The 14,882-nt window shown below is 43.6% G+C and overlaps 1 protein-coding gene across 3 annotated transcripts; it reads left to right on the top strand.

Moving 5' to 3' along the window:
• Positions 1 to 326: 326 nt before the first annotated feature.
• On the top strand, positions 327 to 14,477 carry LOC106570322 (serine/threonine-protein phosphatase 1 regulatory subunit 10). Of its 3 annotated transcripts, none has more exons than XM_014142516.2 (17): positions 327 to 431; positions 617 to 913; positions 5,445 to 5,553; positions 5,744 to 5,830; positions 6,000 to 6,187; positions 6,422 to 6,505; positions 6,619 to 6,759; positions 7,008 to 7,116; positions 7,423 to 7,547; positions 8,063 to 8,184; positions 8,330 to 8,648; positions 9,012 to 9,258; positions 9,376 to 9,451; positions 9,695 to 9,931; positions 10,157 to 10,286; positions 11,727 to 12,098; positions 12,339 to 14,477. In XM_014142516.2, the coding sequence occupies exons 3-17, from the start codon at positions 5,447 to 5,449 to the stop codon at positions 12,512 to 12,514; spliced, it is 2,520 nt and encodes an 839-aa protein (XP_013997991.2). In that variant the 5' UTR covers positions 327 to 431; positions 617 to 913; positions 5,445 to 5,446; the 3' UTR covers positions 12,515 to 14,477. The 3 variants fall into 3 exon arrangements, with proteins under 3 accessions (XP_013997991.2, XP_013997989.2, XP_013997990.2); XM_014142514.2 differs by having other exon boundaries at positions 8,330 to 8,669; XM_014142515.2 differs by having other exon boundaries at positions 617 to 2,549; positions 8,330 to 8,669.
• The last annotated feature ends 405 nt before the right edge of the window (positions 14,478 to 14,882 follow it).

Raw genomic sequence — 14,882 nt, 5'->3', positions numbered from 1 at the left:
ACGGCAAGGTGTTGATAGTGTCCAAGGGTGTGGCAGGCAGCATGCTCGAGTGCATCGCAGCCATTTTGTAAAAATATTACAATCGAATTTATACCCAAATGTGATATTATAACTCAATACAAGCACCATATTTTGTGAGTTAGCACTGGTACTCATTCAAATTTGTTTAGATAAGCAACAATAGACTTGGGATGTAAGGTAAATTGAAAAGAGAATGTACAAAACGTGCAGCGCCATCTTTCTATCCTTGAAGGCACATGTCGAACGACCTTCATCAGTGTTTTCTATAACAGCGCGTCACCAAAACTCCATTTTGTTACCATGAAAAACCCAGAAAGTGCTTGCGCGAAAACGCGTTTGACGTCATAAACGTCACAGGGTATAAATACCAAGCCCCTCCCCTTCCAGTTCATTCCTGGATTAGTTCTGAGGTGAGTAACGTCGAAAGAAATACTGCTTAGTTTTGGAACAAAAACGGCTGCGCAATTATCTATTTTAATCATAATCCATCATAAAAAAGCTTTTTAAGATTAAGATGTGTATGAACACACGAAGAAAACAAGTGAATATATCTTAAATGTGTTTTTCGTTTTGTTTGCTCTTTTTTTCCCTTCAGGTATTTTGTCTGAAGAGTGGCGGTCGAGGACTTTGAACATTTATTCAAAAAAAAAACGTTTTTTCTTCAAGTAATGGACATTTGATTACTATTTTTGCCTCCAGTTTGTTCCAGAAGGAAAAGCTAGTTTTTAGCTACCACAACCCCGCCCATAAACCAGTTTGTTCCAGCCATAGATTGTTAACGTTATAAAAACATGACGGTTAACGATATAAAACTGATGTAACAAGAGATCTGTTGCTGTACAGCACAATATACAGTAGTAATATAGCTACTCGAGACGCTGAAGTATTTATAGTAAGTGTTTATTTTCAAAGCAATCTGAACCTAAATTCATGGAATTATTGTTTAGTCGTAGATTTAGGCTAATGTCAAGTATGCTAGTTGGTCTCCGTACGTGGTTAGCTAGCTTTTTTTCAGTTCAAATGCAGCGAACGCTAACGATAGTTTATGAGCTCACACAGGAAAGTGCAGAGTGGAAACGCTCCGTTTCTTTGTGTGTGAGACTGATACAAATAAACTAACACATGTTAAGTTAATCATAAGCAATCTACTCATAAAGATTGCCGTAGGAAATATTTTTTGCATATGAATCTGGATGTTTTTTTTATTTTTAAATCTACTAAATAGGGGAGAGATCCTTGGAATTTACACCTACCGCAATCTATACATAAAGATTGCTTAGATTGAAGATTACGGACTTCACTGGATAAATCGTTCATTTGTGGTAATTTGCGACACAACGTATCGTCGATATAGTTAGAGCAGGAAATACATTCCCCAGGTGTACGATATGTATACGGCAATCTGAGGATAAAGATTGCCTTATTGAAATGCGCAAGGGAGGGAACCTCCATTCGAAATATTGCACAAGGCAGACAGACCGGTGTTGTCGGAATTATATCAAAATGGCGGGCTTGTTGTCGTTTTGTCCTTACAGAACACGCAGCAATAATGGCTGCTGTGTTTATATGGAGCGACAGTCGTGTTGGTTTCCCAGAATAGCGGAACGACTTTTCTTCTCGCTGTGTCCTTATCGCATGTGTAGCCGTTATAGCTAGATACCTTCTCGTTGTTTTTTGTTAATTGTAAATGATTCTCCGGCCGTGCAAATGTGATAGTATGCTAGCTGTGTTGTGGCCGGGTTAGCTGGCTGATACATTGTTCTTTATGTTCTCGAGGCTGTTGCAGCCACGAAGCAGTTAACAAAAGAGGGCAGGGCCTAGATTTATTTTCGGTGTATCACGGGTTAGTTTTTCCCTTTTAACGGCGAACTCCCCTAGCCTGGTCATTGAACGGGATCTCTATTCTGGTGGTATGGTAGGGCGTGCATTGCAATGACATGCCATTTGTCATAAAGGGCTCCCGGCTGCGTGATATTTAATTATATAACCATCATTAACATGGTGCGTTTGTAAGGCATATACAGATTCAGTAATTTGATTATCTACAGGCTTTTCCCCCATTATTTGATATTTGTGACTAGTCATTTTAGGAATATCTGCTTGGTCTAGGCTACAAACAGCAGTACCTATAGGACAAGTGTTTTTTATTTTATATAATAATGATTGTGGACAGGGTTAAAACTAATATTATGTAAACAAAAAATGGCTTGCTATTGGCAGGGGTTTGTGCAAGTGTGACAAGTATTTGTTACATTGTAGCTAAATGATAACATGTGATACCCTTTTCAACTGCATTGCTATATATTTGAGTAAATACAGCAAAGCAATTTTGTGTGTGTTTGAATGTTAATTTACTTGACTTTTCCCCCATCGAGTTATTCTTTACTAGGCTGTCTTATCAATAACTTCATTCTATTGACTGTGTGTGCGCGTGTGTAACAGTTGTGACATTTTCAGGAGTTGTGTGTTATGTCCCGTGTTGTGGAGTTCTGAGACTATATAAAACTTCTACTACAACAGTTAAACGGGTAAGACCAAACTGATTTCCTCACATGACATTTCAAAATGAAATACTTGGATATTGTCCAAGCAATACTTGGATACAGTAATTCAAAGTATAGGATAATGAACATAGTCATAAACATATTATAATGACTTTTAAAATATTTACATGAGAAGGGTTCAGTTGTGCACTGAACAATGAGAAAAATGCATGCAGAAGTCCCGCCCCTACTGTTAGTGTTATGATTTATGCATAGATTGGGTTTGAGCAAGGCCAAGCCAAAATTCTAATTATATTTTACTGCAATGGTTTAATAGGTTAGTGGAGATTTGACTTAGTTTTATACGTAAAGGATCCAGCCATAGTCAGTTTTATACGTAAAGGATCCAGCCATAGTCAGTTTTATACGTAAAGGATCCAGCCATAGTCAGTTTTATACGTAAAGGATCCAGCCATAGTCAGTTTTATACGTAAAGGATCCAGCCATAGTCAGTTTTATACGTAAAGGATCCAGCCATAGTCAGTTTTATACGTAAAGGATCCAGCCATAGTCAGTTTTATACGTAAAGGATCCAGCCATAGTCAGTTTTATACGTAAAGGATCCAGCCATAGTCAGTTTTGTACGTAAAGGATCCAGCCATAGTCAGTTTTGTACGTAAAGGATCCAGCCATAGTCAGTTTTGTACGTAAAGGATCCAGCCATAGTCACTGGATCCTCAACTGAGGTCGTTCTAGTGTTCTCTTTTTATATGGCATTGTAATATGACGTCGGTATTTTCCGTTAACTATTGTTCTTGTTTTAACCACCCACTTGTACTTGAGCCAATCTCCTGCTCAGCTTAAGTATACATTTCAAATATATTCAAAGCCAAATTAAATTACTTTCGTTTGGTGAATTTGACATTTTTTTTATATATATTTGTATAAATTTGCTTTGATACATGTATTCATTAATTAGTAGTTTGAAATGTGTGGATTTCTTTTGTCCACATTTGCATGGAGGTGTAGTGCTTGTACATTTGATACAATTTGTAATTCCTTGTACTAAGCTATAGGGGGCAGTAAATGCTAAGAAACGTTCATCCACTACTCCATGGGGGGAGACCATTGAACCAAGGGGGTTGTCATTGATAATGCTTCAGATTAAATATTCCCTTTATTTTAATGTTAATCATAGGCAATTAACATAGTGGCTCCACAGTGGTCCTATACACTTTTAAGGGATGTATGTGCGAGGTCAACCACTTACAAAACCAATACTTACAATATCATTTCAATTACCTTCAAAATAATTATTTATACTTACACACACAAAATAGGTTCCTTAGATAACTGAAATTAATAGTACTATGCATTTGTCATAGAATAGGCTTCTTCTGTGCTCTGTTCAATCAACTGTATTCCTTGGAGTTCCTGTGCTACCTGAGACTGACTACTGGTAATATGACTGCACACTTCTCTGTCAGTGAAGGAGCTGGTCAGTCATTCCAACCACCAGTTTAGTGCACCGCAAGCCTGAAACTGAATACCAGTAGACTTTCAGTTTGAGGGCCTTCTGTGTGTGTGTGTGTGTGCGCGCGCGCCTCAGTGTTTAGCTTCCAATATGTGTCCTATTAGTAGAGGGGGAAGCTACTCATGGTATTTGCCACCCATACACACGACGTAGACTAGCATCCTCCTCTGTTACCAGAACAGCATCACTAGAGTATTCTAGCTTCTACAGCACTCATCACCTTTGAAATTCAATAGGTTATTTTTGTGAGACTAGAACAGTACAAATGGCAGGTTGACAAGGCTGCTCCTCCAGGCCCAATGACTCATTTCCCTCCACTGTAGCTTGTAGGTTTACTAGTTGTTTTGCTCATATCCAAGCCTAATCACTCATGTTTTTAAGTTGCACTTACCATGAACTTGTTTGTTGTACATATTATGAAGGCAATCATGAGTGGAAGGTTTTGTTGAAACTTGTTTTGTAATGTTTTAATAATCTGAATAAAGCATAGCTACTTGAATGTGTTGCGCTGCCCTTGGGGGAAGTCCACATGAACCTATTCTAAACTACAGCCCAACCTGTCATTTTCTCATAATGTGTGGTGTTGAACTGACTCCTTGCATATTTTCTCTCTCTCTCTGTTCTATTGAATTACTGACACAGAAAATGAACTAGCAGCATGACCTATAAGCAGTCTTTGTATTAGGTCTACCCTGCTGTCTTAGGGGAATCCCACCGGAGCTACTGGGAGAACAGGGGCAGTAGGCTCTGTCAGTCATTACCTCTTCTCCCTCAGCTATGAGAATAACCCCACAGAACAGACCAATCCATCCCTCTGGAGAAAATGAAATGAACATATTTTAATTTTTTTGAAGAATGAGGCAACCCATCAGTGAGTCATGGTGTTCACTGTGGTACATCATTTGGAATGTGAAGGCAGCACCTTGGCTGAGGGGTTAGTTGGGACTGTCACTGCCCTCCTTTTCCATGTTTTGACAGATTTCAGTGTGGCTGAAGATCTAGCAATGTGGGTATTTTTGACGTAGGCCTCGGCCCATTGTGATGTTGCTCTCGGCTTTGTAGCTAGAAGGAAAGAGTACAATCTATGCAGTATGGATTTCAGCCTTGGTCGGTCGTGTGGTAGAGTGGAGTTTGGAGATGTCTTATGGTTTAGTACCTAAGTTGAATTGTCTGTAAGCCGTTACTTTTTGCAGGATTTAGAGATGAACGGATGGTGTTAGTTCCAAGGAGTCCTCCCAAAACAAAGTCAAATCTGACATGCCTGGGTGCAGTTCAGTGCGAACATCACTTTAGCGGCACATTGAAAGAGACTATAACAATTACTGTTTAGTAAGCGCCAGAGTTATAAGATTTGATTTGACGATATCCTGTATGTTAAGTATGTTTGTCTCTTCCTCTCTGAGCAGAGATGGCGGTGGGCCCAGTGGACCCCAGAGAGGTCCTGAAGGGAGTAGAGAACCTGCTGGGGAAAGATGGAGAGCTCCGTAGCCTGGAGGGAGTCCCCAAAGTTTTCAGGTAATTAACACTGCCGTTTTTTTACTTTTTATGATGTGCTTTCGAACTTGTATACCATTTTTCCAGCTTTTACTGTTTAGTGTTTTTATTGAATTATTTTGACATTATTCTGAGTTGCCAGTGTAGACCGGACTGTAATGGTAGCATTCTTTTGTTCTGACTGTTGGTTTTCTTGGTCTTTTTTCCACAGTCTCATGAAGTGCTCTTATAAGATGGTGAGCAGGTGTATGTACCTGAATATTCTACTGCAGACCAAGTCCCATGACATTCTCAACCGGTAAGATCTACTCCCATTTTATGTCATTTATTGTTTAGTAACTTCAGTAGGGAGTTTTTTGCTACTGCTTGTTCTTTGGGGGGTTGGGGGTCTGGGCCGGATTACTGTAACACGCTTTGTAAAAATAGGCCATTTAGATTCAATTTGACTCTTCCATCCCTTCATCCAGGTTTATCCGAGTGGGAGGCTACAAGCTGCTGAATGCATGGCTGACCTACTCCAAGACTAGCAACAACACCCCCCTGTTACAGCTCATCCTGCTGACGCTGCAGAAACTGCCCCTCACTGTAGACCACCTGAAACAGAACAACACTGCCAAACTGGTCAAGCAGCTCAGCAAGACTGGAGAGACTGAGGGTATGTTTTTAAACAACTTTCATTTCCCTTGCGGTCCACCCTCTTCAATACCCTGAGCTGACTAAATAGACCTCTGTGAGGAACTAGTTTAGCATTGTATTTGTAACTCACTTTCTCACAAACCCAAAGTCAAGATGATACAGTTCCTAGTGGTGGTATCTGTGCAGTAGATGTAAATAGTTTTATGATGGTGTCTGAGGTTGATGTGTAACTAATGCTGTCTCTGTCTCTCAGAGCTGAGGAAGCTGTCTGCTGGGCTGGTGGATGGCTGGATGGCTACCATCCGCTCCCAGAGTGTCTCCACCACCTCTCCTGCAGGTAACTACTACTCTCCTATCCCTCGTTCCCTCATTTTTACTTTTTTCCTCTCTTTAACTCTCCGCTCCCCTGTAATCTCTTCGTTTACATAACACCCTCTCTCTTTCTCTCAGATAAGAAGCGGAAGAAGGAGGAGGGGAAAGTGCCAGTCCGAGAGGTGAAGGCGGCTGATGGAGGGAAGGCAGCAGAGGAGGAGAGGAAGAGGGAGAAGCCCAAAGCTCACGCCCCCAGCCACGCTAAGATCCGCTCCATAGGTACACTACGCTCCCTTCACCGCCATCTGGTCAAACTACACACACACTCTGTCCTCACAGTTTATCACAAAAAAGTTTAATTTACTAAATATGATTCTGTGTATAAGGTTGTCCTTCGATAGAAGACGGCAAATGAAGAAATCATTGTGTTTCTGGCTGTAGGGATGAAGCTCCTGCTGTTGCAAAAGTGCTGGATGTAGGACTATATAATACCCTGGTCTGACCCTGTCCTGTTTGTTGTGTTCCAGGCCTGGAGATGGATGCTCCCACCCCTGTCCCAGTCAAGAAGCCCCCCGTGGCCCTCCAGCTGGGAGACAAGTACAACATCAAACCAGCCCAAGTCCTCAAGAGACCCAGGTAACCTACACTTCAGACAGTAATAACAGCTTTGTTCATATTGTGTATATTCATCGTCAATCTGTGTTTTACCAGGCAATAACAGGATAAAAATTGCCTAACCACAGCATAAAACACTGCTCAGTGCTTCCCCCTAGGTGGTTAATGAGAGTATTGAACAAACCTGTCTTTGGAAAATGTATTTGCCATTTGTAATGAATATATTGGAACTCTTACTCACTGAACCTCTCCCATGTATCTCTCTCTACCAGTTTGGGTCCTATGGAGTAAAATTGAACATGTTTCTCTTGTCTTTCTCTCTACCAGTTTTGGTCTTCTGGACCCTCCCCCTGTGGAGAAGAAGTATAAACCCCTCAACACCACTCCTAACCAGACCAAGGAGATCAAGGTGAAGATCATCCCGGCACAACGTAAGACCTCAACAGAAATTGGTATGTACTTTCTTTTTGACCCCTTCACTGCATGTACAGTAGTAGATGAGACCTAACCCCTCAACATGGAGAAGATGAGACCTAACCCCTCAACATGGAGAATATATCAAGGTTGAGGTCAATTCCTTTTCAATTCAGGGAGTTAAGTGAAATTACAAGTATCCTAAGTACTTGTCTGAGAACATTTTGGAATTTGCTTACTTCCTGAGTTGACTGGTTTGAAATTGAATTGACCTCCTCAACCCTGGTAGATACCGACACACTGCTGTAAATGTTCCCCTACTGGAAGGTCTTAAAGACTGAAACATTGCAGTAAACTAAGAGAGCATACAAACAGTTTCAGAGCATAAACAAACATTTGTTTCTTTCACATGATATGTTGTTTTGTACCCTACCCCTGAGAAAATAGTGTGATGTGTGTAGTACACACTTTGAAACCCCTCTCCCCCTCAATGAAACCTGCAGTATTTTGACTGTTAGTGACATCACTAAGGTACCCTCCTCTCTCTCTGCAGCCCTTGAGGGTACAGGCTTCCTGGATGCCCTAAACTCCGCCCCTGTTTCTCTCATCAAGATCAAGAAGAAGAAAGGAAGGGAAGGGAGAGACCCCAAAGCTGTCTCTCCCACGTCAAACAAGGTAAACACATACCTTCCTGACCAGACAGACAGCACAGACTACTCTCTCTGCTATGCTGACTCTACACCTGAATCTATGGGAAGGCTGTGCAAATGGAATTGAGTATTCACCCATCTCTCTCTCTTTACATCCCTCCTCCTCTCAGCCGTGTCCATTCGAGGGTAAACCTCACTATCCGTCACCTCAGGGCGGCACCAAGCCCTCGTCCCCAGAGACCCAGGTGGCCTCCACCACCCCTCCCCACGAGGTCCCAGTAGACCTGGAGCAACCCGGCACACCCGTGCCCGCCGACGACCCAGAGGCCATGGACACGGGCAGCGAGAAGCCCAGTGCCCTGGCTGAACCCCGCGGCGAAGAGGAGGGTCAGCTGACCAAGAAGGGCAAGAAGAAGAAAAGCGTGCGCTGGGCCGAGGAGGAGCAGCTCACACAGTACTTCTACTTCGACCTGGACGAGACCGAGAGAGGTGAGAGAACAAAAACTAACGGTAACTTCAATTTAATTTCTTCAGTCGGTGTTGTGTGTAATTGCACGTTAAACTGTGGTTGTATAGTCAAACTAGATAGCCAACAGCCCAATAAAGACATGCTCAACACTTTACATTTGACTTTTCTGTTAAATTTAGTCTTTGGGCAGGGATGTGATTTCCCCCCCCCCCTGCTTTTCTGTAATTTATCTTAAATCCCCCCCGAAAAATACCTATTCCCTCGTCAAAATCCAGCTTTTTCTGCTTTTCTATCTTGTCGTGATCACATCCCTGTTGTGTGCCATGGCTAACCTCATTCTCCACCTCTCTCCTTCGTCCTGTTCCTTCTATCCCCCTCTCCAGTCAACGTCAACAAGGTCAAGGACTTTGGCGAGGCGGCGAAGCGCGAGATGATGATGGACCGCCACACGTTTGAGATGGCGAGGCGCCTGTCCCATGACTCCATGGAGGAGCGCGTCCCCTGGAGCCCCCCGAGGCCCCTGGCCCTTACCGGCCCCCTGGTCAACGCTGGTGCCAATAGCACAGAGAGACTCACACAGAGGGACCGCGAGACGGGCATCCTGCAGGAGATCTTCCTCACCAAGGAGAGGTACAGATTCACACATGCCTTAAAATGATATGGATTTCTATAGCCTAGTAGGTTACCAGGTGCTCAAAGTGCCTCACATTGTATTGCGGAAGCTCACCTCTTGTCTCTTCTCCTCAGTGTTCCTGACAGCCCCCATGAACCAGAGCCTGAGGCCTACGAACCCATGCCTCCACGCCTCATACCCCTGGACGAGGTGGGATATACCCTTTTCTGTCAATCACTTTGGTGCCGTTTGAAAGATGTGTTCAACTACAATGAATGCACAACCAAACGTTTTGAACATAAAATAGGAAGCATTACAAGTGTTATCAGTTTTGACTTTTACTCTAAGAGTTTTGCATCTGAAAAAGTGCTAAAGTCCTGTAATGCATAAAGATAACGCTAAAAGCTCCAAACATCCTCTGTGTCCAGTGACCTAACTCCCGCTCTTCTCCAGGACTCGACCATGATGGATGACAGCTACATGGAGCCCATGGACACATCGTCCCAGCCTGGCTCTGGTGTGGGCCCCGGGGGGGTGGAGGGCTCCAAGCTGCCCCCCGTCCTCGCCAACCTCATGGGCAACCTGGGGGCCAACAACCTTTTGAGTAACCTAGGCAACATTGCCCAGGGCACGCCTGGTGCCCCCGCTAACCCCTCCGTCAATGTACAGGAGTTACTCACCTCCATTATGGTAAGCGATATAAAGCATGAACTAATCCTGTTTTTGTAACCCTGCCATTATGTAATCTCACTGAGAAACTTTATGATTGGATGATTTCAAGTATTAATGTGTTGTCTACCGTAACTGTTTTAAAACAGAACTTCTGAACCCCTGGAAAAGCCCTGGAACCAGTGTATCTGTGATGTTTATTTTAGTCTGTCATGATTTGGCTTAACCCCTCCCTCCCTCCTGTAGGGAGCTAGTGGTGGCCAGTCTACTGAGGACCTGATCAAGCAGCCAGACTTCTCTGAAAAGATCAAACAGCTGCTGGGCTCTCTACAGCAGACCCAGAACCAGGGCCCCCCCACCGGACCCCCGCCCGGAGGTACACACACACCTTTACAACACACACATAAGCACACATAGACCCCCTACACAACACACTATCGATCATAGTCTGTTACTGGAAAAAGGTATGTGTTATGGCTTTACACCCTCTGCTATATTGTGGATAAAGTGTTAACTGTCTAACAGAACACAGAGGGTGTTCTTTAATGGAAGCCTCTCCAACAAAATCCAGGTACAATCAGGAATTCCCCAGGGCAGCTGTCTAGGCCCCTTTTTCCATTCTTTACTAACGACATGCCAATGGCTTTGAGTAAAGGCAGTGTGTCTGTATGCGGATGACTCAACACTATACACGTCAGCTACTACAGCGACTGAAATGTCTCCAACACTTAAAGTGCTGCAGTTAGTTTCAGAATGGGTGGCAAGGAATAAGTTAGTCTAAATATTTCTAACTAAAAGCATTGTATTTGGGACAAATCATTTACTAAACCTCAACTAAATCTTGTAATGAATAATGTGGTAATTGAGCAAGTTGAGATGACTAAACTGCTTGGAGTAACACTAGATTGTAAACTGTCATGGTCAAAACATATTGATGCTGTAGTAGCTAAGATGGGGAGAAGTCTCTATAATAAAGCGATGCTCTGCCTTAACACTATCAACAAGGCAGGTCCTACAGGCCCTTGTTCGGTTGCACCTGGACTACTGTTCATTTGTGTGGTCAGGTGCCACAAAGAGGGACTTGCAATTGGCTCAGACCAGGGCAGCACGGCTGGCCCTTGGATGTACACAGAGAGCTAACATTAATCATATGCATCTAAATCTCTCGTGGCTCAAAGTGGAGGAGAGATTAACTTCATCACTACTTGTATTTGTGAGAAGTATTGACATGTTGAATGCACCGAGCTGTCTGTTTAAACTACTAGCACACAGCTCAGACACCCATGCATACCCCACAAGACATGTCACAAGAAGTCTCTTCACAGTCCAGAACAGACTAAGCGAGGCGCACAGTACTACATAGTCATGACTACATGAAACTCTATTACACATCAAGTAACTCATGCCAGCAGTAAAATGAGATGTAAAAACCAGATAAAAAATACACCTTTTGGAACAGCAGGGACTGTGAAGCAACACAAACATAGGCACAGACACATGCATACAAACACACAATAACAAACGTACTATACACACACTTACACATTGATTTTGTGTGGTAGATATGCCTGAGGGTACACATTTAATCTGTTGTGAATGTAATGTTTTTTAAAATGTAGAACTGCCTTCATTTTCCTGGACCCCAGGAATAGTAGCTGCTGCCTTGACAACAGCTAATAGGAATCCATAATAAATACACACCTTCCTCTCTCTAGTTCTAACACAAACCAAGTATTCTTACATTTCCTCCTTCTCTTAACTGTATATGATGATATGCGTACTAGAATGGTTGTTAAAGTATGTCTTTCCTCCTCAGTGAGCCAGGGCCTGTTGGGCCACGGTCCAGGCATGAACAACATGCCCAACATGGGTATGCCCATGAACGGAGTGGGGTACCCTCCTGCAGGCAAGCCCCTGGGCCCCGGAGGCCCCCACTACAACCATCCCCCGCCCCCACACAACCATGGACCCCCTGGCTTCAACGCCAACCCCCGCATGATGGGGCCCCCGCCACCCCAGGGCCACGGAGGAGACAACAGCAACTACTGGGGGGACGACTCAATGAGGGGGGGGCCACACCGGGGCGGAGGGGGCCACTTCCACCGTGGGGGCCGAGGGAGAGGAGGGGAACAGGTGGGCTTCAGAGGGAGGGGACGAGGGGGGCCTAGAGGAGGACACAACATGGGAGGTGAGTTGACTTAGAAAGGGAATGTTCCTTCTACTAATTCTATTTCTTTTAGACATATAGGGCCAGTCTGAAACACCACCCTGTGTTGCCCATGTAGGACTCTGCCCCACTGTAGTGCAATAAAAGTAATGACGAAGTTGATTTCCGTTTGCCATCTTCTAGCCTTGATGCAGTCAGTACAGACGTTTGGTTTGCCTGGCTAGTTGTGTACTAACGCTGTTCTTTTCTCTCTCCTCTCAGACATGTCCAAGAGGCCAGTGTGTCGCCACTTCATGATGAAAGGAAACTGCCGTTACGAGAGCAACTGTGCTTTCTACCACCCTGGTGTCAACGGTCCTCCACTGCCCCCCAACCACCCCGCCCACAACCAGTACAATGACCACGGGCCCCAACACGGGCCCCAACACGGGCACTAGACCACCGACACACCTCAAACACTAAGACGTGACAATACCCTGATACTACCACTAGGTGGCAGAACTCTGAATTCATGAGCTGCTGGTTTAGTTTCACCACTGGAACAGAGACAGACAGCCCACCAGGCTAGAAAGACAGTCGGATGTGACCATCAATGTGAGAGACAGACAGGGCTGTGTCCTGCAGCCTTAACAGCTGCTCTGGTCTGGTAATCTCAATGTGATTTTTCTGCAGGTCTGTTGAAGAAGCAGCTCCACTGTTCTCCTACTGTGTGACTGGGACTTTGATATGAAGGCTCACCAGTAGCAGAGGAAGATACTGAATATAGAAGGCAGAATCAGACATTTATCTACTACTTCCTCTTCCTCTCTCCCCACACCAACCCAATATATCCCCCCAAGAAATTCTCGACTTCCTACGTCCATTTTTGTTTGCCCTGCTCGCTCAAACTCCCTTGATCAGGGACAGAGGACATTGCTTGTACACCAGAATACACAGATGCTCATGCCCTGGCTTTGTAAAAGTATAGGTACTGCTATAGCTGTGAGATGATCATTTAGTATGTTTGTATAAATGTTTTATTGTGATCATTTTTAACACAGTTGCTTCAGGTTGATGATGTACAGTAACCAGACACTATGACCACTATGACTTATGGTTGCGGTCTGTCACTTTCCCATATAGCCTATCAGCCAGCCCTGTCTAATGCACTAGTCTCTACATCTTTGTCTGCTACTTCAATAAGCACTGAGCTTAGAGGTCAGCAATGAAGATGGCAAATCAATAGAAACATCTCCAGGATCTCCCCAGTATTGAGTCGGACTTCTTGAAGCTAAATTACTCTTCCATCATTCTGCTCTGTAGTTGTGTAGCGTCACTCCTGTCCTGGCTGTGCCTATTGGACCATGCTTCCCTGACAGACAGGATCTTTAGCTAACCGTCAGCTCCAGAATGAGTCTAAGCCCCACCCCTCTCTCCTGAATGACTGAATGTAGCGCTGTGGTCCCCTGAGTTTTCAAACTGTAGTCAGAAAGACGTGGCCAAATTACAATGTTCAGTACACCATTTTAAAACCTATTTACGGCCAAGTGGCATGCAAGAAAGACATGCCACTTTTTCTACCGTAGGATTTCAACAGAAAACAAGACAATGAATGTGAAGTCGACCAAATAATTGTAATATTGTTTGATGTTGTTTGCCAACTTCCCCATAGGCAAGAGCGTTATCAGTTAGGAAGCACTTTAAAAGGAAAGATGAGGGCCAAATCCAAGTTGTTTTCACCAGGCAGCCTGACTGACAGAACAGGACCCACCACGTTGCTCCTTCTACTACTATATAGCTCCTGCTTTAGAAAACCCTGCCTCAAACAGTTCCCCTCAAGATCAAACCAATGAAACAGTATTAAGAGAACGTTTAACTGAACCACCCATAGAGGAATGTCTAGGCACTGAACGAACAAACGTGTTGCGTTTTCTGATAGTGAGTACCAGTACTCACTATCACAGGAGAGGGAACAACAGGAATAAAAGAGCACATTATAGTGAATGAAGTTCAGGTCTAATGGAAGCCGCTGTGATTTTTATATTTCAACAACTGTGACAAAAATGATGGTTGGATGCCCTGTGGCAGACATATAGTCCCCTTTTATATAAGTGCTTCTTCACACACAGGCCTGTATTAGCTTGTATGGGCTTCAGTGTTCGGTCAGTGTTAAATGTCCATTGGGGTAAAACTAAGGAATCATTCTCTGGGTCAACTAATTCAGTGTTTTCTGTGAAAACCGTGGCCTTAATGTCTCTTGTGGGACTATAATTATGTCAAATTTTGTTTTGGGTTGGATTTATTGCATTTTTATTTTGATATGATACTGATGAGTTGGATCTCTCCAATAAGGTCCACGTTTTTGTTAAATTCTTGTATCCATTTATTTTGTACATGTATTAATAAATGTCCTAAAATGAATGTATCCGTGTTGTCTCTGTGCTGCTATACTGTTTGTTGCTTCTTGGCTACGTGCCAAACTTTTAATAACCGTTTAATGAAGAATCTGCAATTAACAAATTTACTACTGGCTTGATTTTGTTCTCGCTCTCCGTTTTTTTATTCAACTTTCTCACCCTGGACAGTTTCTGGGCATGGTTCTACAGGACCTCCAGCAGAAAAAGTAGTAACATTAACCAATGCCATCTAATTGCAGTCGCTGTACTCATAATATGCAGGAGAACTATCGCCTTATGGGTAAGCCGAGTTGCAAACCCAATTTCAGACGCAATCGTTAGGAAAGGATAAAACCGCGTCTGTGCCACCAGTAAGTACATAATTCTGGAGAGGAAGAAAATGCTGTCGGCATGCTCAACCGGTGTCACT

Source organism: Salmo salar, chromosome ssa14 (genome assembly GCF_905237065.1).
Source record: "Salmo salar chromosome ssa14, Ssal_v3.1, whole genome shotgun sequence".
NCBI lineage: Eukaryota > Metazoa > Chordata > Actinopteri > Salmoniformes > Salmonidae > Salmo > Salmo salar.
The sequence above is the reverse complement of the archived record's forward strand: the minus strand, read 5'-3'. Positions and strand labels throughout refer to the sequence as shown.